The sequence below is a fragment of the Protomyctophum parallelum genome (assembly GCF_964188405.1).
Source record: "Protomyctophum parallelum genome assembly, chromosome: 6".
Taxonomy (NCBI): Eukaryota; Metazoa; Chordata; class Actinopteri; order Myctophiformes; family Myctophidae; genus Protomyctophum; species Protomyctophum parallelum.
Window position 1 is genome coordinate 13843431 of NC_139701.1, and position 25433 is coordinate 13868863.

Genomic DNA, 25433 nt, shown 5'->3' on the forward strand with positions numbered 1-25433 from the left:
TGCAGTTCTATAATCTCCATTTATTTAAAAACAAAGTGTAGTTAGAAAATAATATTACAACAGTAAGGTGCAAAATATACAGGAGACATTGCAAAGATAAATGTTGGGTAAATTTGACTTGTGGCAAGGTGTATGTGTGGCATCGTCATCAATATCTGCCTATATCTGTCAAAAATAACAAAAAAGAAATGTATCCACAGTTTTAAGACTCATTTCAATCAAGAATATTCCAGTGAATAGAACAATACTGAACAATTAACAAAATGACTAATTACAACACAATGCGTTAATTATACAGGAATGCCATGAAAAGCTAGTGTGCCTGAATGCCTCCTTCCAAAAATAACCGATCTATAAGCTTGTAGATTAGCTATTTTTGGCACAGCATCATAAATCAGGCTTTACAATTTGTATCGTCTCATACAAAGAACGCAGAGATGAAAGTTAACGCGCCCTCTCTGGAGAAAAAGATTGACGCAGCGCTTTTGAGAAAGGTGATAAATCAATGTAATTATTTTGGTAGGTTTCAATATTACCACAGCTGCCTAAAGGGAATTTGACTCGTGCTTCAACGATCTACATCTCATCTGTAGTGACTGTTTGAAAATGGATTCAAATTGAAGTCAGCAGGAATGGATATCACAGAATTGTCAATAAATCGCCTTCATCTTACATTAGATAAGGCAGACAAGAGCAGCTAGGTTTTCAACAAAAACTATACAAAACAATTGCACTATTCCTATGCCAGTTGTTGATTTATACAACAAAAAAAACTATCTTTCAAGGAGTTTGGGACCTATTAGGCCATGACCTACAACAGCAATGCCAGCCAGCAGCGGGGAAAAAAAGATGACTTTGAATTGGCCAATATAAATTCAGTTAAATATCACATTCACTCGAATTCTTCCAGTCATACTAGTGTCCAGAGAGGGCGAGGAACATTCTTCTCCTCAAAGTCCACTGCACTGCTACCATTTAAGTCAGCGGCTCTAAAACCATTATTTGTTTATTTTTTATTTCAAGGACCCCCAGTGGGATGCATTAGGCCAGGGACAACCCCCCATAACTCTGAGTGTACAAACTCTTACAGTTACAGAGGTGTAACATTCCATTTGGTTCCCTTTGTACAGTCAGAGTCACGGCGCTGTAAGGGTCCATCTGGTTCCCAAATATCCGTCACTTAGCGGGGGGTCCCACTTTGAGAACTGCTGATTTAAGTGGGTTTATTGGATAAACATACATGAGAATCACCCCCCAACACACGCACAGAAACTGCAAAAGGCTTTAATGTTTCAAGACCTTCCAAACCATGTAGTAAGCTGGTTTCAAAGCCACTTAAATATCAACCGCATACTCCTCTCCTACTATTTGGATAGCATGTTTGTTTTTTGTTTTTCTTTCCAAATGCTGCAAATAATCTGCACAGCTTGTAAAGCCGTTTTACACAATATATTATGTACATATTTATAAACAACCCTCAAATAATAATCTATTTAAGGCTGTGTTAATATAAAATATAAAAAAAACTGTTTTGTTTTTGTGTTGCGATGGAACGTTCCTGTCGCATGCCACCACACTACGGGATGCAATGCGCATCGGCCTCACATTTGGGGTTCAATAAAGGGGGCATTTAACAAAAAAAAAAAAAAAAACTTCTTTGGGGTCATTTTGACGTTTACTCTGGCTTTTATTTTTTTCATTTTCCAAGCAAATTATAAAAAATAAAAACGACGAAAAGATCAATTGAATAAACACAGCCACCTCACACATTAGGACACAATCAGTCACCAGAAGCAGGAGCGTGTGTTTTCAATGAGTCTAAAATGGTCAAAAATGACTTTGAAGTGCAATGGGGCCTTTTTATACAGGAGGGGTTGTTGTATCACATAAAATGACAATCAAACTAATCTAAAGCAGCTTAAAACGTATCTGGGGTGAACACAAAAGCCAGACTGGACGTTAGTAGAATGACCCCAGAGGTGTTTTAAAGTGACATAATAAACCAGACACGCTTTCTGACCCACAGAGGCATCTAATATCAATACCCGCACGCCACTCAATGGCCACAAACAGAACTGCAATGTCTGAACGCAGAAGAAACTCACAGGCTGTGATCTAGATTCTGGACAGTACAGCAGTACTATTCCAGTAAATACAAGTACGTTTGTCATACGTTTCCTCGTGTCTTGTCTAGCGTCAATTGTATACTCCTTAAACAAAAAAAACAGAGAGAAACGGTGCTGCTTTCCCCCCCCCCCATTTCCAGACCTCTTGTCCTAAATGTTAACTCTCGTTTGTCTAAATATGACCACTAGTGTCGCACGAAGGTGGCAATCCGCTTTAAGGCTACAGGAAAACGCTTTTTTTTAATTTTTATTACAAATAAGCGTCATCCAAAGATACTGGAGGGGGGTGGGAGAAAACGACTCCTGTCATAACCTAATGGTGCTTAAATTACTTACGAGGACAACTGCAGAGCACCTAAAGCGCCGTTTATACTTCCGCCATGCGGCGCTACGACAAAGTATAAATTACGCTCGAGTATGTCAACACACACGCAGTCTCATAGGTCATCATACTGTAGGTCATCAGTCAGTATCTACTGTAAACCCTTGTATCTCTCACACACAGACAGACAGGCCTGTCCACTCAACACTGTTAGCTGGATGTGTCCAGAGAGAGACAGAACTAGAAAGAGAGAGGCTGTGTTTAGGCGCTCTCCAGAGCGTCCAGGACTTTCATGATCTGTTGCTTGATGACTTTGGTTGCGTCGCCTGCGTTGGGGATCACATATCTGGTGGACGAGGGAAAAGAGACAGACTTTTATTATCAGAGATAAACAGCACCCTCAGGGCAGCTAAAACTATGACAAACAATGTTCTTCGACTACCTTTTTCACTGACGAAAACTACATAAAAAATAAGCTATGACTAAAACGTTGACTAATGTATTTCATTAACAAATAAAAGCTAGACTAACATGTTAGGGACAGACTAGTGGAGAGGAGTTCCAGTAGAAATAAGACAAGTCAATACTGGTCTATTTGCACACTCTCATAGTTATGATGGTCCTTGCAAAAAAACCCATTTGAGAACCACCAGTACTAGTGGACTCCTAAATGAGTAATTGTGTATTACTAGACCTGTACGTGTCCGTCGGGCTACTGGCCTACTTGAGAACGATGCAACTTGGGAACCTAATAATAACTATTATTAACTGTTGTCAACTAGCATTTATAGTAAGATGATCAAAATAAGAACATTCAAATGGTGTGTAAAACAGAAAATCTAAACTTTGCCACGGACAAAGACCAAGTCTTTGCCACGGACACATTGTTGAACCCCGGTACAGTACCGCTCCACTGCCGATATCTCCACCCCGGACGTGTTGTTGTTGCCGAACTTGAAGGTGATGAGCTCCGGGTGCTTCTTCTTGGAGGTGATCTTCACCACACTGTTGAGCGCCTGTCTGGACTGGATGTAGGAGAAGCCCTTCCTGGAGGCGATCTCACGCAGGCAGTACATGTGGGTGGCCGTGATCAGCAGGTGACTGTACAAGCACAAAGACAATCAGTACATGTGGGTGGCCGTGATCAGCAGGTGACTGTACATACACAAAGACAATCAGTACTCCTTCACCTCGTTAGGATGTGGTCTACAACTCACCTGGGGAACATGTGACCCGTCTCCTTCACCTCGTTACAGGGGATGTGATGCTTCACGTCAGGCTTGTGGATCCACGTGTTGATGTTGACCACCTCCTTCCTGTCGTCGTCTGACGTGGACGAGCTGTCGATCTCGTCTGGGGGGAGAACAGAGAGCTCGGCGTGTCATTAAGTTAAGGAGACGCCGAGTTACACTGGATGTTGTACCCCAGGACTGTTTTTATCCTTTTAGCCTTAATGTCTCTCGTGCTGTTTACATTTCATAAAGTGTTCAATAGGCATGTAACGATATATCGTTATACCGGTATATCCTGACGATATGTATCGATTTATTAAAAGTAAAACTTTTTTTTTTTTAGGGGGGCCGCTAGTGTGTGATATGAAATGTGAGCTGTAATCATATTCCATCATATTCACATGCTTTTGGATAGAAATGAGACAGACTCCATGCAGTCACTTTCAGTAGTAGAGGCCTGCAGAGGGGAGCTGTATGTCACTGTGACCAGGTGATGGTTGTTATTGATGCTCATTAATACATCAAGAAAGGCAATTATGTTTCTGCACTGTCAAATAGGTCTACATCTATCCTAAGATGCCATCAAAGAAAACTTTTTTTACATGTTAACTCGAGCTAGGTTTAAACATGAAAGCATGTTTACAGTTGTTGCACAGAAATTAAGTAATTCTACATGAAAAGTAATGCTACTTTTGCAATGTACGGTAGTTAAAAAGTATTGTGAAAAAAGCTCAGGCTAGATATTCAAAATAAAACCCTTGACTTTAACATGTAAACAAAATGAATCTGTTGAATCTGGCTTTATCAAATTTTCTGATTTTGATTCTGGAAAGTCATGTAAATTCAGGCATATTTCTCTATACAATGCTTAGTAAGCATATTTAAATGTACAATTTCAGAAAACTTGTAATCGAATAAATCGTTGTCTTCATGCAAGTAATCAACTGGGGAAGTTATATGGTGATTCTTAAATTGTTTCATCCTATTCACCTATGTATATAGGTGAAAATAACAAAATGTGTGCTAAATAAATTATGAAAAAGCTACTCCTGTGAAAGGGTTATCATCATATATTATATTATTATCATACCTGTATTGTCCCGAATATAAGACGACCCCCATTTTTCATGACTCATTTGTGGATATTTCCATTGGAAAAAACGTCTTATATTCAGACAAATTGGGTATGTATGGCTTTGCCCACTCATTTGATAATCATAGCCTGATTTTGGGGCTCTGACTCATGGACCATTGGTTTGTGATACGGTGTTACGCAGGCGTATGAATCACCTGTGTCGTACTCCTCCTCGTCTCCGATGCTGAACACGGGCTTTACTCCTCGGTAAGCCTTGCCCACGCGGTCGCTGCTACTCACATGCCTGACAGAGGAGAAGCCACAGGGCAACGTTTACTTTACGGCCACACTCACCCCAACACGGACACAGAGAGGAGGCAGCCCAAGGGTCAGTCAGTCAGTCTCTCACACACACACACACTGACACACACACACACAGAGCAATGGCACTAAGGCAGTTTGGCATCTCTATGCAGTTCCACTGTGAACCTCCTACAAGATGAAGTCTTGTAGATCGGCTATAGTTAGTGACGCTAGGGTCCATCATGTTGGTTAAACAGGCCAGGCTGTCACCTTACAGTGAAATGGAAAGACAGAGAGTGCACCGTCTCAAAGCAAAGCAGCAGTGAAGGTTGTGAAGTTCACCCTAAATGGCGTCTGGAACCAGTACACAGTAGAAAGGACTAGCTCCAGACAGTGTTGACAAACTACGGACACAAAGTGCTCAATGTTGTTAGTGATAGCGTGAAGAGAGACAGACCTGGAAAAAAGAACAAACAAATGCAATTGGTCTACCTTTACACACAAGTCACTGCAATGTAGGGCCGCAACTATGGATGAAGTGCATTTTGTTTTTTCCGAATGATATCAAGATATCAATGGATAAACATGAAAGAAATTCAAATTGATGATCTAATTGAAATTCTAACATATGTTTAACCACTTAAACTCTGGATTGTCTGTCAGTGGAAACCAATGTCCAAAACTGTTTTACAGGATTTAATGAAAAAATAAAACTATCTTCTGGATCACATAATGGCAGCCCTGGCGCAGCATGTGTTGCTGTTAGAATGTGAGTGAGTGGTTCGATGTTAAAGCATGCCCAGGCTGAGTGAGGTCCCATCATGAGCATGGTGGTCCTGGAGGCTGAGAGCAGACCCTCTACAGCATCTATCTTCCCTTTGGACTAGTGGAGGAGAGGGGGGGGGGGGGGGGGGGGGGGGGGGAGTGGAGGACCCTTACTAGAGCTCTTCATGGGCCCACCGATTCCGAAAATACCAAAGGACCCGAAACCCGTACGGGTCGGATCAATGTTTTATCACAATCACTCGGAGCCGGGTTCGGAATCAGCCGTATATCCCGCGGAACTCGGGTCTGTCTGTCATTATGTGTAATGGATCCGAGAAGACGCGCAGCACCGTTGAAAGAGAAACGCAATGAAGTGCTGCTGTTTAACTCATGTGATGTTTCAGGCTGGTTTAGGATCAGCGCAACAAAAAAGGTTGAGCCACGCATAGCATGCATAACGTACCATGCCAGCTGCCACTTCCTGCCAGGCCGATTTGAATGTGCCAGCATACAATCATGGATTCCATCGTCAGTGTCTTTAACATTTTGAAATAATAAATAAACGGTTCGGAATCGGACCAAATTGTCAAGGGTCCACTCGGGGCTCATTTGAAAGAAATCTCAGAACGGGAGAGAATCGTATAAAATGTCACGGGTCCATTTCGGGTTCGGGACCATTTGTTTTGACCCGTGAAGAGCTCTACTTTACTATTGGAGGAGGGGGGGGGGGGTGTGGAGGACATCACATGCTGGTGGTGAGAGAAGAACAGCTCATTGTTTGGTGGTGGTCTTACCGATCTGGAAGCACCTTCTCTGGCCAGGGCAGAGTGAAAGACATTCTAGCAATAGGAATATAAGGCACAACAAGGTACTACTGTGAGGGAGAGGATATTAAGTCTTAAAAAGGTTAAAGAAGAGCAGGAATTTATAGCAATTAAAGCAAATAAATACTTGTCGGTTGAAAAACAACAGTCTCAGAAACCATCCTTATAAAATGTGTTTATCGACAATGACTTGGTCATGGTGGAGAGGCTGTTTAAAATGTGGCCCAAAGGATTGGATACTCGATTTTTGGGGACTGATGCTGATTTTGGAGAGTCCTAGTCCGTGTGTGTGTGTGTGTGTGTGTGTGTGTGTGTGTGTTGAACAACTTTCAATCTGGTGTCATTAATTCTGGCATAGCTCTTTGTCATTGTAACAGGTACAGGTACAGTACAAGTATAACGAAATTGTGATGTGCTGGGAGTACAGAGCCGCTGCAGATGTGTCCCCCCTCCTTGCATCTCAGGCGACCGCCTTTGTTGAGAGCAAGCAGATGCCATGATAGGCCAACATTTTCAAAGGTTTTCTTTCACAATAACACGATTTACATTACACTTTCTGACAAAATATTCGTCAAAGCTAGGGGTGAGGATTCTCCAAAATTGGGATCCGACTATGGCATTTGACTCTACACTTCACTGTAGACTTTTATTAATTTATTTTTGCCAGTCAGGATCATTATGTTTAAGTGCACCAAGCGGGAAGCTCACCTGTCTACAGGCGTGGACGTGTTCTCGATGAAGCTGATCATCTTCTCCTTCACGTTCACAGATTTGGACTTGAGGGCGAAGGTCATTTTGTTGACCAGTGATTTGACTCCTTTGCTGTCCCCAGCGCTGCCCAAGGCCTCTCCCTGTGGAGGTCAGAGACAGACAGCTGTCAAAGTCTGATTGCTCGCTTGGTGTAAAACAACAACATATTAGGTCAAAATGTTTTTAATCCATTAAAACCAGGAAAGCATCTGTGTCATTTTATAATCTGGCGATTAAAACATAACAAATATAAAAGCTCATAGGAGTTTCTAGATCTGCAAAAAAAAATCATTTCAGCAAATCTTTGAATATATAGAGAAGGGCTGTGGACAGTTCAGAACCCTGCCTACCAGTGTCATCATCGAGCAGGTTTCAAACAAGATTTCAACCTTTTTCATTTATTTTTCTTAAAGCAAGAACAGCTTCTATTTCAGCATGCTTACTGGATATATATATATATATATATATATATATAATGGATATATATCCATTATGAGAAAGGCTGCAGTTTCTATTCTCTTGGAATCACCATTGATGGGGTCACTCACTGGTAGGCAAAGTTGAACTATGGAGAAACCAGTAGGTCCACCGTCCTTGAGGGGGTTCCAGGTGGTCCCCAGCTAAAATAATGGTAACCGAATGGACCTTTAACTCTTGAGAGCATGAAATGAAACATATTATGGTCCACATAATTGTTAAACATCCGCATGACTTAAAAGTTTCCACAATTAAGAGAATGCAGAAGCCAGGAAACAGCAGTGGTTCTTGGTGGAGACTCACGTCAGCGGAGCCGTGGGAGCCCGAGGTGCTGACAATCCAGTGCACGTAGGAGGAGTCCAGGCCCTCGATGTGCATGTCCACTAGGTGTTGCTGGAGAGCTGCCGTCACACAGACACAGGTCAGCTGAGATCATTCTGACCTGAGATCTGATTCTAAAAATGTCTATTACATCCTGACAGTTTCATTATTAACCCATTCTGCCCTGAGATCAGATTCTAAAAGTGTCTTTAGATTTTTCAAAAATAGCAGACCTACAAGCTTGTAGCGTGCCACTCGGTGGCGCGCTATGAGCTTGTAGATCTGCTATTTTTCAATAGCTAAAGCACGACATGATGCTAACACCAAAATGGGTTCCCACCCAAAATGGGTTAATCCACAGGTTCACAAACTATAATGTGACTAACCAAAAACTACTCCGTTTGGGGTCACGAGTAAATATCAAGTTTTTTTTGTTTCGTAATTAGTGTGGTTACCTATAGATTATTGCACTCCAGCGCTTAAATAGTTCGAAAACGTTTAAAATCGTGCAATAACTATTCTCTCCTCCGAATGGCCATCGTTTCGGGAACTCTTCCCAAGGCATTAGTGCGCTTTGCCCTCATCCCGACAGTATACGGTGACATACCCAACTCAACTTAGGTAGAATAGGCAAACCACACTCCTTCTAGTTTATTTCACCAAAAATCTATAAGTCTATCGATTATCTATTATCTATTACTGAATCCACTCACCCATGAATCCACCTTTGGCGATGCTGACGTACTCTTTGTTTTTCTAGAACAGAAAGGCTTCGATTATTCCAGGTCATGATGTTCAGCAAAGTTGCATGCATTTGAATACATACAAAAAGACGAAATGTGAAGATGGAGCCGTTTCTGCTCGACAGTGATCATACAATTCAGTGGTTTTCAACCAGTGGTCCGGGGACCACCAGTGGTCCTTGAGGGGGTTCCAGGTGGTCCCCAGCTAAATGATGGTAACCGAATGGACCTTTATAGATCTTTAACTCTTGATAGACCCGTATGGGTCCAATTAGTTTCATTTTATGCTCTCAAGAGATACATTAATGTCAAAACATCTGCATTATATTACTCCACAATTGGAGAATGCAGAATAATTGTTATTTTGATCAACGTCTGCCTTTTATCTCCCCTATGATACCACACCAATACAGCATGGAATCGTGGACAAAATCTTATCCAACGATAACAAAATATTAAAGTTTTGGGTTTGAGAGTCTAACATCTCATCAAACGGTGGCCCGTGGCTCAAATGGCTGAATAAATAATGGAACTCGATATGAAAAGGGTTGAAAACCACTGATATAAATATATTGCAGTGAGAGAAATTCTAACCTGCAGGAAGTGAGCCAGCACCATGTTCATGTACATGTCCTCCTCCTCTCGACCACTGCCCATGAAACACAGGTGTTCTCCGCTGGCGATGGAACCAGACTCCAGGGACTGCTTCTGGGTCTCTAGCAGGGACTTGACCGACAGGGAGAACTCTGACGGGTTCTGCAGCATCTGAACACCACCAGATTAACAAAAGGTGAAAATGTTTAGGCGTTATCACTCTGAAACCTATGTTCTTGCTGTTCTGCCAATTATCAATTAGTCTGATCACTCATTTATGCACCATTTTCTGTTTTCACTTATTTTTTTATTGAGAAAAAAGTAAGTCAATGACAAAAAAAAACACACACACACAAACACACAAAGAGTAATTTTTTTTTACAGATATTACAGACTAATATTTGAATTCCTCATACAATGATCATGGGCTGGAGAAAGAGATCCCACTTTTCCCACTTTTTGTGAAACTTATCCTATTTTCATGTATAAATAGTGGAAATTGCAGATCTACGAGCTCAATGCGTCGTGACACGTTATGAGCTCGTAGAGCTGCGGTTTCTGGATATCTTTTTTACATTAAAATTGACATTGTTTGCCCCACTTTTTATTTTATTTCTTTTTTTAGTAACCCATACATTCAATCACAATTCCTTTGCCCGGGAGTGGAATGTTGACGGCGGTATAAACCACCCCTGGTTTATACATGGCGTTCTGAGGGTCTCACCAGGTCAGAGTCCAGGTGGAAGGCGGTGGCCAGATGTCCAGCGTTGTACTGCTCCGCCGGCCGACAGTCCACCACGAAGAATCGCACCCCATCCTGACAACAAGCACAACCATGAAGACATTTAACACCACGAAGAAACGCACCCCATCCTGACAACAAGCACAACCATGAAGACATTTAACACCACGAAGAAACGCACCCCATCCTGACAACAAGCACAACTATGAAGACATTTAACCCATTTTGACCTGAGATCAGATTCTAAAAATGTCTTCTACATCCTGACAGTTTTCTGAAAAAGCTATGTTTCTATGTCAGTCGTTCTTCGATTTTTCAAAAATAGCAGACCTACAAGCTCATAGCCCGCCACTCGCTTGTAGAGTTGTGCAAACAAGCACAACCATAAAGACATTCGTCATCGCCAAGTTCAACGTGTTTCTGCATGGCCGGGTCAGAAGTAGATTGACAACACTAACTGGTTGTTTGGTCTCCCTGATCTTCAATTGAGACCTTTAGATCTATTCTGGTGGTCTGGTAGGACACCTACTGGTTGACAAGTGGTACTGCATGAAGGTCTTGCTCCATAAGCTCAGTGGTAAAACGTTTAATACAATATTACAGTACCGTTACAATGTAGATATCGAGCCATTTGATCAAGAATGTCGTGATATTTCATCTCTCTCAGGCGGAAATCCAAATAATCAGTTACTTTTCAGGAAATGGATGTTCCACTGGATCTAATGTAGTTATTATTTAGTCACAAGCTCTTGTTAATACATTTCATGGCTAAAACATTAATTACACCCACAGACACACGGGGGCAGGGCTCCAGCGTGCGACCTATTAGGTCGCATATGCGACTTAATTTCTTATGGTGATACTTAAAATTGAATGAGGCCGCACCGGTGATACTTGGAAATGTGCGGGAAAAAAAGAAGAAAGAAAAACGATCCGTTTATTTATTTATTTTTTACTCTGTCTCAACACTGAGGCACGGGCGCCGGGCGGCTATTAGTTCAATCGAATCCCCTCTCTTTCTCGCTCTCTCTCTCTCTCTCTCTCTGCCTGCCTGCAAAGTCAATGCAAAGACGATAATTGCGCAAACAGGCGCAGCGCAACCTGCCGCGGTACAAACTGGACGAACCGAGGAGAATATATATTCAGGTCTGAACGCAAATTAACTAATCTTTCTCAGCTGTACAATTTCACTGGAGCGCAGCGCCCATATCTAACTGCATGATGATCAGTCATGATCTACACAGACAGCCGACTCCCGACCATAGACTGTAAGCTCCCGACCCAAACAATAACTTAAATAAGTGAAGAGGTAAACTTGTTGTTTGATTAAACATATGTGCCACGAAAAATAGCTTCCAAAGCTCGTTATGTTTGCATCGAGGAGGTAGCCTGTGTCCATACATGATGATCGGCCAACAAAAGACATTAATCTCCCTCCCAGTGAGTGAAGAGCACTGATGCCTGATTTATTCTTCGTCGTACAAAGTGTGTGCTGAAAATGGCTGATCTACAAGCTCACAACGCGTCGCGTCCGCGACATGTTGTGAGCTTGTAGAGCAGCTATTTTCAGCACGCGGAGATTTGCAGGCTCTGAGAGCATTTAGAAACTTTTGCCTTCACAATAAAAGTATGCAGCTTTCACAAGTTGGCCAAGTTGGCCCATGAAGACAAGGAAAAGGATTAAGAATTCGGTGGCATTTCACATTGCAAAAGATTTTTTCCAAAATGTAAAAATATTATAACAAGGAATTAATTTGGATAATGGTAATGGGATATTGTACAAATTGTCACTTTATTAATCCCAAAGGTTTGGACTGCATTTTCAACACAAAACCTTAAAATGACTTTCTGTGTGTGGAATATAAATATTGCCTTTAGTGACTTTGTGTTGGGTTCAAACCATCTACAGTGTTTTGAAGTATAACCAGGTACTAAGGTAGGTTGCTGTTTTTTACACAGTGACCTTTGTAGGGGGTTTTATGATTCAAACCTTTAATACAAAAATAAATGGCGCCCTATGTGGGGGCATGATAAGATCATGTAATAATACCACGCTATACAAAGAAAAAAATGGTGCTACCTAATTTCTGGTGGCGCTACCAAATGAAAAGGTAGGTGGCACCAGTGCTACCTGTGAAAAAGTTAGTCTGGAGCCCTGCACGGGGGGTGGACGCTTTTCAGACAGGGCATTAGTCCGACATTCATCCGCATGTCGGACTAGCGTCTGCTCCCGTGCTTGCGGTCATGGTTAGGTTAGGAGATGAGGTGGGTAGTCATTTGTCGGACCAATGACTTGTCTGAACTACATACTGCACCCCAGACACACTTAACCACTTTCACCTGTCAAAAGTAGTAAAACTAGTTTTTTGCAGTAGTAGGGCATTCATTCACAAACCGCTGACCTGCTGTAGCTGGTTGGCCTGCAGGATCTCAGGGACAGACACGGGCAGACAGAGCGCCTGGCTGAGGTCCATGTCCTCCTCTTTCAGAGCCACCAGGCTGCTGCCAAACAGGTTCTGGTTGTCCTGGCAAGGCAACGGACATTAGGGAAAACCGGGTTGAAAGTGGTTCAAAGACAATCGGGACACACACCGGCTGCATAATTGCATTGATATGGGTCTGTCTGGCTTTAATGTTCAGCGTCCTTACCTTCCTGAGAGATAGCGGGGTTTTGCTCTGGTAATACTGAGCCAGGGAGAACAAGTCTTCAATGTCCTCAGCTTCCAGGAGAGAGGGCGATTCCTCCAACATTTCTGACAGATTACAAAACAGGGAAAATATATATTATTTTGGTCCAGTGACAGCATTTCTTGGGCATCATTTACACACCCCACGAAACGTTTCGTTTCCATCGCATCCCGTTACAGTGAATGAAGAATCCCAAGATATAGAAAATACTTGATGAATGGAAGAAACTAGGGCTCCAACATTATCAGAATATTATAATAAAAAAATCTCCCAGCTACTCTCACAGTACAGTCTAATGATCTCTAATCTAATCTGTCTTGTATCCAGTCATATTCTCAGTGTTTCCACAATACTGAGACAATGAAGTTCGGTCAACGAAATTCATTGCGTTTAAGTCAGTGGTTTTGAACCCTTTTCATATATTTTCATTATTCATTATTTATTCGACATTTGAGCCACTGGACCACCATTTGATGAGATGTAGCCGCAGACTCAAAACTAAAGAATATTTTGTTATCGTTGGATGAGATTTTGTCCACAATTCCATGCTGTATTGATGTTGGTACCATATAGGAGAGATAAAAGGCAAACGATAAAAATAACAATTCTTCTACATTCTCCAATGGGCTGTATTGCACACCCGCCATTTTGGAAAGAACTTGGGCGCCTTCCCTACTTCCTTCACACAGGTGTTACCGATGATACTAGTGAAGGCTCTTTTCCATGCTCAGAGATCTGTAAGGGTCCATCTGGGTTACCAACTCTCCATCATTTAGCTGGGAACCACCTGGGGGCACCACCTGGAACCCACTCAGGGACCACTGGTGGTCCCTGGACCACTGGTTGAGAACCACTGGTCTAAGTGGATAACCAACGTGATTATTAATGACATCCACCAAATACTCACTGATGAGGTCTTCTCTGCTATGCACTTCTTCTTGTGCTAGGACGCTTTCTCTGGAGGGGGACGGGAACAAAAAAACAAAAGAAGAGAAATGGTCATGTCTAGAAGAAGCCAAGATGGTCGCAACAACACGTGGAGAGAACCTTGTGGCGGAGGAGGTGTGACCTACTTGGCGTTGACCAGGATGACCAGCATGAGAAAGAACACCAGGAAGGGGTCCGTCTGCTGGAGGTAGCTGTCCCACACGGCCTGCGTGACGTCTGGGAGGCAGTGGCTGGAGAACACACTGCCCAGCTAGAGAGCGCACACACACAGGTTTGTATTAGTACACTGGGTGACGTCTGGGAGGCAGTGGCTGGAGAACGCACTGCCCAGCTAGAGTGCGCACACGCACACGCACACACACACACACACACACACACACACACACACACACACACACACACACACACACACACACACACACACACACACACACACACACACACACACACACACACACACGTTTACTTTCAACCTGGTATCGCTATTAAGTCATGTCATTAGTGTAAAAAAAGAAAGCTCCTTAATTTTTAGACAATAGCAGATCTACACTGTGTATAATATATAGGTATCTGCTAGTCAGAAGCGTAGCGAAGCGGGCCACTCGGGCAATTGAGGTCTTGCCCAGTCTAGCTTGTAAAAGATGGGGGGCGAAAAAACCCCAAGAAAACAGTAATCTTGCGTCATCAGACTTTCCACCTCGGAGCCGAGGAAACATTGGCCGCCACCGGGGGTTTGTTAATGCACCCGGCAGCCCATCACCCCTGTGCATGCACATTTCTGTTGTAGCCAGCCACAGCAGCCCAGCCCCCATTAGCATGTCGGCAAAAACTAAAAATCTGCCGGAGTTGCGGTTATAGAAAACGCACCCAGCTCATGGCATAGGAGTGAGGCGTGATCTTTTTGGTGTCCAGGAAGGAGCAGAGCTCTGGCTCGTGGTACTGCAGCAATAGCCTGAACAGGTGGAAAGGCCGTCCGTTTGGTACGCAGTCCCTGGAGGGAGAGAAAACAAATGCACATGGCAAAGAGGAACCGTCACCATTCAACTCCCCTGGTCACAAGCAATAAAATACTTATTTTCATTGAGGTCCTCTTACAGTTAATGTTAGAAATACACTACAATACAAAACACATGACAGTAACATACAGTACATACATAAAAACTCCCTCAAGTACTCCCTTATCTTTCCCTAGAATAATGGCCCTCTGTACTAGTCCATTATGACCTGAGGACGATTCCACAAATGCCTTCTAAATCTTGACAGTTTTCTGAAAAACCCATGTTTCTATGTCAGTCGTTCTCAAACATTTTCTTGTGAAGGACTCCCAAAAATATATGAAATTGGCCGCCGACCCCCATCTGAAAATGTGTAGTTCCAGGGAGCAAGCAAAGATTTGAGTTAAAAACGTTTGCTCTGAAAGAATATATTCAAACATTTGGGCCACATTTTCACGATAAAAAAAAGAATAGCAGACGGACAAGCTCATAGCGCGGCACTCGGTGCCACGCTATGAGCCACGTGTGGCCCAAAAGTAACATAATGCTTAAAACACCAACGGGGGTTCCCGCCCAAAAATGGGTTAAGGGACCTTTTCTAATAGAGGGTATGTGCATGAATAAATGAGTGGCAAAGTGAGTTTAACATCATTTAATGCAATCAGATAGGACTTTTCTCGGATATGGGCTTTGAAGACCAGTAAAGAAATACACTCACATAGATAGATATGCCTTTGTCTGCCGTTTAAAAGGCTGGCAGTTGTTACACCGGTTTTGAGGTTGTCCTCCTATGTTAACTCATACTCAACTTGCTGCTGGTGTCACCCCCTGAACCCCCTTTATCCTCCCTCCACCACCACTCAGAGTGGAATGGACTGACTTGTGCTCTTCTGAACTGATCACTTGAACTCTCCGCACTTTATTTTATTCACTATTCTTTGCACTGTCTTGTCCTGTTTTGCACTTGTCCTAATGTTGTTGCAACTGCACTCTTGATGTCCCACCAAACCAAATTCCGAACATGTTTACATGTCATGGCAATAAAGTCTTCTGATTCCGATGTTAAGTAAATCTGGGGAAGTATTCCTTTGCCTGCAAAAAAAGACCTCAGATTGGTCGTCAGTTTGACACTGGGTCCGAGGTGACGCTCGTCCCACCGCGTGCCTCCTCCTATGCAAGTAAATGAAGGCTGGCTGACCTGGGGAAAGTATTCCTTTGTCAAGACCTCAGTTTGTAGTTACACTGGTTTCGAGGTCGTTCCACCGTGTGGGCTCCTGTGTTAAAGTAAATGAAGACCGGCTGGACTGACCTGGGGATGTATTTGTTCATGATGGCGTAGAAGCAGTTGTAGAGGTCGCTGCGGGGCAGCTGCAGGCCCAGCAGTGGTTTGAGCAGGTGAGGCCAACCCAACTCGGGGCTGAAGCTGATGTTTCTGGACTTGCAGTAGAAGGTGACGACCGACTCCACGTCAGACACCATCTCATCCCCGTCTTCCTCCGACACGCCCAGCTGGTCTACGCACACACACACACACACACACACACACACATTGGGGAAAACGGCGTTTTGTTTTAGTGCCCCAACCACTTGGAATGACGTACAACTTAACCCATTCTGACCTGAGATCAGATTCTAAAAATGTCTTCTAAATCCTGACAAAAAAAAAAGAAGCTATGTTTCTATGTCAGTCGTTAAAATATATATTAAAATAGCAGACCTACAAGCTCGTAGCACTCGTAGTCGCTCTGGATTAAGAGCGTCTGCTAAATGCCTAAATTGTAAATTGTAGCTTGTAGATCTGCCATTTTTCAATAGCTAAAGCATAACATCTACGATCAGCTCCCAGTACTTTCCGCACGACTTGCTGCACAGAGTCGTGCTACTCATTCGCTGGGTTGGCGGTGCCCGGGATCGAACCCATGGACTTGTGGTCCAAGGTCGAAAGCTCTACCGACTGAGCTACCCGGACTGATTTGATTTCAGACCTAGCCACAAGTGTCTGCAATTGCTTTTAAACTTGTGTTGTATCGCACGATGGGGAACCTTTTCTGTTTTGATTTGATTTGTTTTAAGGGAAATTGAGTCCCCATTGTTTACAATGGGAAAGCTGCTTTGCAGCGCACAGCTGCACCGTCCGGTCTGTTGTTGTGGTCGGCACTTTAAAAAATATCTTTCAACACTACAACAAGCGATTACACCGTTTTAAAGTGGATTTTCATGACAAGCAACTCAGACAATGTAGCAACTGGCTGTTCAAAGGTAACTTTAAACATAGGCAGTCTAGCCTGAAAGACGGCCGTAAATTGTCGGCATTCAACCTCATCGTGAAAATAAAACAATTCTCAATGACATTGCATTCCTTTTCCTCCAGTAACTCTGAGAGCGTACGGGTCCATCTGGTTCCATTCCTGGTTCCATTCCATTTAGAATTAGAACGCTGAGGGACCTCACTTTGAGAACCACTGAGTTAATGGATAGAGTTAAGCCCGGGTTGCGTGCGGGTGTGGCACGCCATAAAATAGCAGATCTACAAGCTCACATACTTGTAGAACTTGTAGATCTGCTATTCATGCTTTATAGGGCAGTGGAGAATGACAGCCAAGGAGGAAGTAGAGAGAGGCGGTGATTTCCACCATTAGTCATGACTAGTATAATTCTTTACAGTTTTACAGTACATACAAAGCTCATTTCTGAATTTTGGTTTTGTAAATTCAAGGGACACAATTGTGAGCAACTCCTCTCTCATAAACATTTGCGAAGGCTGAGGCTGGCCGTCGTAGCTTCATCGACTAGCTTCGTGAAAACAAACAGACAGTCATGTTGGTGTTTGAGATTTCAGTTCCCTCTAGCTCATTATCAGTTCAATGTAGACTGGAAACGTCTAGTCAAATGGTTCGTCGTTGGTTTGTCATAAAATGCCTTTTCAAGTTCCCTTTCTTCACCATCACTGCACATCGTTGTTCATAGACACTCAGTCGGCGCGGAACTAATCAGAGTCACTGGGTCTGAAGATGGTGGAGATAAGAACTCAATCTAAATACTGTGTGTCAGCAGCAAGGATCCAGAGCAGAAAACTGATATTAGTTGTCGTTTTGTTGGGGCACTGGGGCAGTGTGGGCCAGGGCATCAAGGCCAATGTGGCCTCGGCACAATGTTTTGAGGGGCATAAGGCAAAACTGAGGAGCCACTACGTATATGCACAGCAGTAGCCTCGGAAACCCAGACGTTTTTATTTCCAGGGAGAAGGAAAACAAAGTCTGGGACCGAGTCCACTTCGATTCGGCATAGAGTAGCGCAAACGTCGATCACTCTCTGCTGATTTCTGACCTTTGTTAAATTGGTGCACACACGCACACACTCCTCTCTCTCTCTGTCACTCTAATGAATTAGTCTCATGTCGCGCAGCTGCGTCTAGATTCTCCCGGCGGATCCTGCCTATGCCATATAAAAAGCATAGGTGGACCCCAGGCTAGCACAGCAGCAATATTGGTAAGAAGTGGGCCTCTTCCTTACTGCCTTCACAGGTATTACCAATGATAGGAAAGAAGGCTCTGTTGTTCCGTTCTGGTCACACAGAGTCAGGGTGCATGTTGGCTCACTGGAAACACTCTGCTTCACCAGTGGGTCTCAAAGTGTTGTCCAGACCAGGACGGTACCCTCCTGGTTCCTTGAGGAGTTCCAAATGACCCATTATTACGGGTGTGTAACTCTGAGAGTGTACAAATGGAACGGGTCTATTTGGAGCCACCGCATCACTGTCATTATAGTTTGTTTGGGGATCACATTCAAAACCAGCAAACCTTCCCCTCTGTCTATCTCTAGTCAGTATTCATCAGTCCTTCCAGCACGGCAATCAACATCAACTCTGGTCAACAAACAACAAGGTACACAGACAAATCAATGAAGTGCTACCAAGTAACTAGGAGGATCAGTAGTAAATATAGCAGCTAGAACTTAAAGACAACAAATAAAAACCACACCTCGGGCGACAGTTGAAGCACAAAACGTTTTCGCCATGTGACACCGGCAAGACGATGGAACCATAAATTATTAAGCACTAGTCCTTACCCGTTCTGAATATATGAGCAGCAAATGATGTTCAGTGTGGGTAATGTGTTAAATGCTGCAGTACAATCATAAGTATACCATTGATACAATTGGTATTGTGGCTGCTTTGGAGAGGTTATCCTTTAACATGAATAATCAGTTGGATAAATATGATTTGAAGTGGAACGTGTTCCTCAGTCATGTTGCAGGTCCTTTGGTGTGATCCATGGTCAGGCAATGCCCTTTTGCTTGTTTATTGTATTAATATACATAGTCCTTACCCGTGTATGGACTATTGCCCCCCATAAATATATTTAATTGGTCTTCATTTTAACTTGTATAATATATTTGTGTCTTTTTTGTGTGAATAAAAACAGCACTATAACATGAAAATATTTGTATAAATGCATGGTAGGGAAATGTTTTCATGGCAAGGACTGTAAAATGTACACTTATTAGCCCACAGACCCCCATTTGAAAAGTATGAAAGACCCCAGTTTGACATGCAGCACAGAAAGTATGGGCTGTGGCACAGGTATTCCCAAATGTACAGTGTGGGTCTGTGTCCGTCCCAACATGCATTTCACTGGTGACACTGGTGACACGTGATTTGCGGGGAGATGAGTTGTTCAGTACCCCCCCTGGTGGCCGCGGGGGGTACTGCGCCCTGGTTGCGGTTGGATTATTATTTCATATAAATGGGTGATGTAAAAACAATATCTGTACAGTAAATACGACAGTTGCGTCGGTAAAAAGTAGCCTAGCTGGATTGTGGGAGCGTGCAGATTTATTTTGGCATGGAGAGATGTGTGCTAATAGTGTGGCTCGGTCGGAGATAGACCACGGACAAATAAACGGGTTTTTATTCACTAATAAATTCATTATTAATCTTATTGGAAAAATGGCTTCGTTAAGACCTCCATATTATTATGGTCAATGCCTGTGTGAAAAGTGGGAGCGATTGGTGCAGGCAATGAGGAGATAAGTGTTTGTTTCTGACAGACAGACAGACAGACAGACAGACAGACAGACAGACAGACAGACAGACATTCGCTCGTTTATAGTATGATTAGACCACGGCTATATTTGAGTATCTGCGCCTAGAACGGCATGCCAAAAATAGTATAGGGACGCCAGGGATAACATTGTCTGTCAGGTGGAAACCTCATTTGTCCAAAACTGCATACAAAGTAGCAGATCTACAACTAAAGATCTGCTACTTTTGACGGTTTTGTGTGATGCTGTACAGCTGTAGTGATCGAGTAGGACATTCATTTACAAGTGACAATATGATGTACATGAGAGTACACAATACACATGTGATTGACCAGGGCTTTAGCTCAATCCGATATCACATAGATGGCTCTACAACACATCATGTAAAGGCACTTTCAGCATTTCCCTGATTCGCTGACATGCTACTGTCATCATGGAAGCAGTTCTGTGTGCCTGTTAATGCATGTACAGTATGGTGTGTGTGTGGAATGTGCACCGACAGGATGACACGACAACGGCGGAACCCATTGTAAAAACAAACCAATGGATGAGGGGTGGATTTGAAAAGGTCACGCCATTGTTCTGGCACACCAGTGACACTAACAATCTCTCGTGCAGGCTGCATGACTCAATGTCCTGGGTGGGAAGGGTCTCCGTGCTACTGACTAGGTGCTGTGTGTGTGTGTGTGTGGGGGTAAGAAATAATGCTAGGGACAAGCAGCAGGTTAAATTAACATTCAGCGCACAGACTTCAGGGGTCGTTTGTAACCTGACGATCTACCTCGGCTCTGCTTGGAAGAATAGTGTTATGGATAGGCTGTGATGTGACTAGACTACCATATTATTGCATCTTTACATTCACCTTCCAGATAGCAACTATTGAAGGCCAGCTGATATCAGTCTCAAATTCACACGTTATACGGTTATAGATTATAGTGTACATTTAAATCTATTGATTGAATATATGGTATATGTTTGTACATATCTCAACTGATTTTATTTTTAATTCTGTCTTGTTCTTATCTCTCTACCTGTGTCTGTACCTCTGTGTCTGTGTGTTTCATTTCTCACTGCTGTTGTTGCTGCTGTGACCTCCCCAATTTCCTCATTCACATCAATAAAGCTTTATCTTATCTTAATAAAGGGTGGATCACAAGTTACAAGGAATGCTCTGTTGTCCGTGCAGAAGGTCAATGGTGTTATATGGTGGCATTATTGTCCATGTAAAAAAATATATATATTGTACTTTTTTATTTTAAAATCATAAGATATTTTGTGCTGCTAGCTCTTGTATCGAGACATTTAGACCGTGTAAAAAAGGACACGTCACACCTAGACACAGACAGATCTGACACAAATTTGGACCTGGTGGTCAAGATTCAATTCCTCCCCTGAGCAAGCAGGAAGGCTCTATTAGCTCCATGGTAAAAAAAAACCCCAATGTCAGCACCGGGTTAAAATAAATCTGAGGTTGTATGTTGTCTGTATGTCTGGCCTCGTGGGGAAAGATGGTGGGTGGGTGGGGAGGACTGGGAAGGGAGTTGTGGGAGAAAATGTAAAAAAAAACGAAGAGTCGTATTCTCTTTCTGTGAAAACTGCACATGATCCAACTCTTTGAATAAAATTTACTTAAAAAAATATATATATATATATATCTGAGGTACGAGGATGGCCAACATATTCTTGTTGACGTTATCTGCCAGCTACATAAATGTTCGTACCCCCCCCCCCCCGGCAGCTTTTGGCATTGATCCGGTTGCTATGGCAACACCCCGTCACTTCCAGCTATGGGACGTAAAAGTCTGACCAGCATTTACCTCGGTTACAAACAGGATTTTCAAACCTCCATAAATCGGAATTTTGTCCTTCCAAAGTTTGGAACCTATTAAATTTGTGACTTTGTACCACAGTCCACCCGGCATGTAAACATTTCTGACGACAGGTAAGCAGTGTGTGCTTGCGCTGATGATAGCAGTGTGTGTGTGCTGAGTGTGTGTGTGTGGGGGGGGGGCGAGCAAAATCCTTCTCTTAAAGTGGACAGCTTACCTTCATGAATGCCAATGCTATTTAATGCTAGTTGGCATAGAAAGAATTAAGCATTTCCTCACTTTTGTACACAGTGTGGCATATGACAGTCATATATGATAGTCACACACACATGCGTGCGCGCACACACAAACACACGCACACACACAGGGGGGGGGGGGGGGGGTCAGCACTCACCGATCAGCTGCTGGCTGCGGTTGTGAATCAGAGTCTGTTCTGGCAGGTCCAACACTCCGTCCCACGGAGACAGACTGTCCCCCTTTCCGGCGACGTTCAGCGCAATCTGCTCAACACAAAGAGGAAGTGTTTGGCGTTTAGAATACAACCCAACATACAGAGACGGTATTCACCGTTGGCTGTACAGTACAGTACACACACAATGAAGCCAGTCGTCCACCGAAAATGGCCGATCTACAAGCTCACAACACGCTGCATCGGCTAGTTTCGGCACAACTATGAATCTGTACTTCAGCACAGATAAGACTGAGAGCTTGGCTAAACAGACTGTCGGCCACCTCTGATGAACAAGAAGAAATCAATATAGGGATAGAATTCCATACTAAGGGCATGTCAGATTGCCCGGGACAAAAATAACCCATCATCCACTTTTGTTCCAAACAGTCCAATGAATCTTTTATGAAAGGACACTGTTCTAAATGTAGTCATGACTCATGTACCGAATTGAGAATGAGGGATTCAACAGACTGTGAATGTAGTGTACTCTGTGAGTCACTGAATCATTCTGTGTCTCTCGATTTGTAATTTATGGCTTTATTAGGCTTGAAACACTACTAACACCACCAGTCAAATCAATGATGTGTGGTCTTTAGAGCAATCCAGTTTAGTTTTCAGTGTCATGGACCCTATAGCATTCCTATTCTGGGGGGTAATTCACCACAACCCTGATTCGACCAAGATTACTAGTAAGTAGCCTATAGAGGGCTATATTCAGTGAAGGTATATTCAGTGATTTCACTCAAAAAACCTTAGGTTTTTGGCTGTGGGACCCAGCCTTTCGTCCAATCAGGATAGAGAGTCAAAAACGAAACCTAAGGTTTTTTGACCCCCAGGGGTTAACTGGGGACAGGGAGGAACTCCTTATATGGCCAGCACACTCTATAGTAGGGAGGATTATCACAACAAAACAAAAAAATAAGTGATATTTGAATTAAGTGAAATCACTGAATATACCTTTAAGTATAACCAGACTTGGGACTACAATAATCCACATAGTAATGGCCTGGCTGGTGGAGACTCTTGCTTTACATTGTTGACAGAGGCAATGAATTGAAAACTACAGACACCAACCTTCCACATCTTGGCTCTCTGTTGAGCAGGGATCTCCTGGACCTGGACCATACCTCGCTCCATCTCCATGTCCGAACCGCCAGAGTCCAAGGCCTCGGCCAGATCCTGGTCCCTGAACACAACCAGCACACACAGTCACATACATTGTTTATTGTTTATTAAGGATTCCCATTAGTATAATCTACACTCTACAGTATAGTGGAGACTAGCCCCTCTCGGAACCCCCTGGGTCAGCCCAATCCGAACCGAACCGGGCTGACCTGTAGGGTCCCTGTGCGTTACTTTGTTTTCGGTATGGGAATGTTGGAACGCGGACATAAATATCCTCGGTAACATTGTGTCTGCACCGTTTGACGTCTTCTTTTCGTTTGAGTTATTCTGAAGGTGTCAACTATAAGTACCTATACATACTGCTGCGAATTCTCTTGTGTCGCGGAAGCCGTTAAGTATTTTTAATCTTTCATCTTTTTTATTTTATTTTATTTTTTGACCGATTTGGAAGCTTGGATTCTTCTTGTTTATTTACCGTTTATTGTACCGCCTCCCGATGTGCGGTTGGCTTGTGCCGGCTACGTTCCTGCCTCTGATCTGCTCTGTCATAGCTATAGCGCCACTAGCTAGCCAGATAGGCGGTACAATGAGGTGTCAATAAACAAGGAAGGAAAAGAAGAATCAAAGCGACCAAATCGGTCAAACAAATAATACTTAACGGCTTCCGCGCCACAGGAGATATTCGCAGCGGTATTTATAGGTACTTAAAGTTCACACATTCAGAAGCCCTCAAACGAAAAAAAGCCGTCAAAGAGCGCAGAAGGACATATCCGAAGGTATTTACGTTTATTTATGTGTGCGTACCCGGTGGCAGGGTGGAGGTGGAATAGGACCCCATGGTCTGGGTCTCAAAAATGTCAGAAACTTCAGTACCATTGGGTTCTGCTTGTAGGGCTAAGTGGAGACTATTCTACCTAAAAGTTGAAATTGCCACCCTAGCCGCTATTAGTGTTCACATTTAACCTTAAATTCAGTTATTATTATAAGCATATTGTCCTCAACTCTGAATTGTTTTTGCAGATTTATCTGACTTCATCACAATTGATGCTCGTACGAACGTTGTATTGTATGCAACCATTCATTCATTAACCCTTTTCAACGTGTCATCCCTATTTTGGGAATGTCATTTATTGGCGAACATTTCCAAACATTCGCTTGGTGATGCGTTGAGAGCTTGTAGATCCACTATTTTAGAAATGGGGCTATGGTAACTTATTTTTTGCAACCCCAAATTTATATTTTTTCTTCTCTAAAGCTGGCCCTGAAGTGGCCCTTTAATACTTTTTCTGATTTCTTCTGAGTAGCAGGTTTTGTTCCTGTACTTTCGTTGAACTGTAGTGTACCCATTCTACAAACTGTAAATACAATTATCAATCAATCAATCAACCAACCAGGTTCCCTGGACTCCACTTTGAGAACCACTGGTTTATGAATGCATACCAGAAATAAAAGCTGTATTTTTAATCTTCCAATCCCTTCTTAAAAATACATTTTTACTTTTATGTAATATTATAACATTCATACTAATTTGCCCTTCCTTTGCACAGATCCACAGAACTATAATTGACCATAAACAGAACTATGTGTACCGTATTTAGATTTGATGGATTTATTTTAAGCTCTCCCAGACCAGATGCTAATTATTAATTAAAACGTTAATAATAAGCTTCTCTGAAACGCGACAATCGTCCCTTTACGAAGACACAAAGAGATGAGACGACAGGAAATTAATACTGATTGATTTGGTTTTTCATCCTCCAGTTTATTTCTGATTATTTTCCTATCGGCACGCTAACATTTAGCGGCTAACGGGCTAACTGTGCTAGCCTTCTTTCATACAGCATTTAGGCATTGGCCGGGTCGTTTCTCTCGTGCATGTGATTGAACATCATAAATGCGTGTATTAAATGAACAGTTTGCATTCATCGTCGGACAGAGAGACAGACAGACAGACAGAGAGAGACAGACAGACAGTTCTTACCAGCTCCCTGTCAGAACTTCTTCCTCCACGGTGTCCGCCATTGTTGTCAATGTTGTGTTCTGTCTGTGTTGTGCTGACTGACGGGCCACGTCAAGTGCC

General features: G+C 43.0%; 1 protein-coding gene across 2 annotated transcripts; it reads right to left on the minus strand.

Annotated features, from left to right (window-relative positions):
- tbc1d23 (TBC1 domain family, member 23) lies at positions 1-25433 on the minus strand. Of its 2 annotated transcripts, XM_083767538.1 has the most exons (19): positions 25335-25433; positions 23303-23414; positions 22172-22277; positions 16215-16419; positions 14778-14901; positions 14036-14160; positions 13870-13919; positions 12924-13027; positions 12677-12799; positions 10257-10349; positions 9533-9703; positions 8909-8951; positions 8178-8275; positions 7356-7498; positions 6618-6662; positions 4971-5059; positions 3666-3801; positions 3355-3549; positions 1-2794 (listed from the first exon to the last, which is right to left on the minus strand). In XM_083767538.1, the coding sequence occupies exons 1-19, from the start codon at positions 25373-25375 to the stop codon at positions 2710-2712; spliced, it is 2088 nt and encodes a 695-aa protein (XP_083623664.1). In that variant the 5' UTR covers positions 25376-25433; the 3' UTR covers positions 1-2709. The 2 variants fall into 2 exon arrangements, with proteins under 2 accessions (XP_083623664.1, XP_083623665.1); XM_083767539.1 differs by lacking the exon at positions 6618-6662.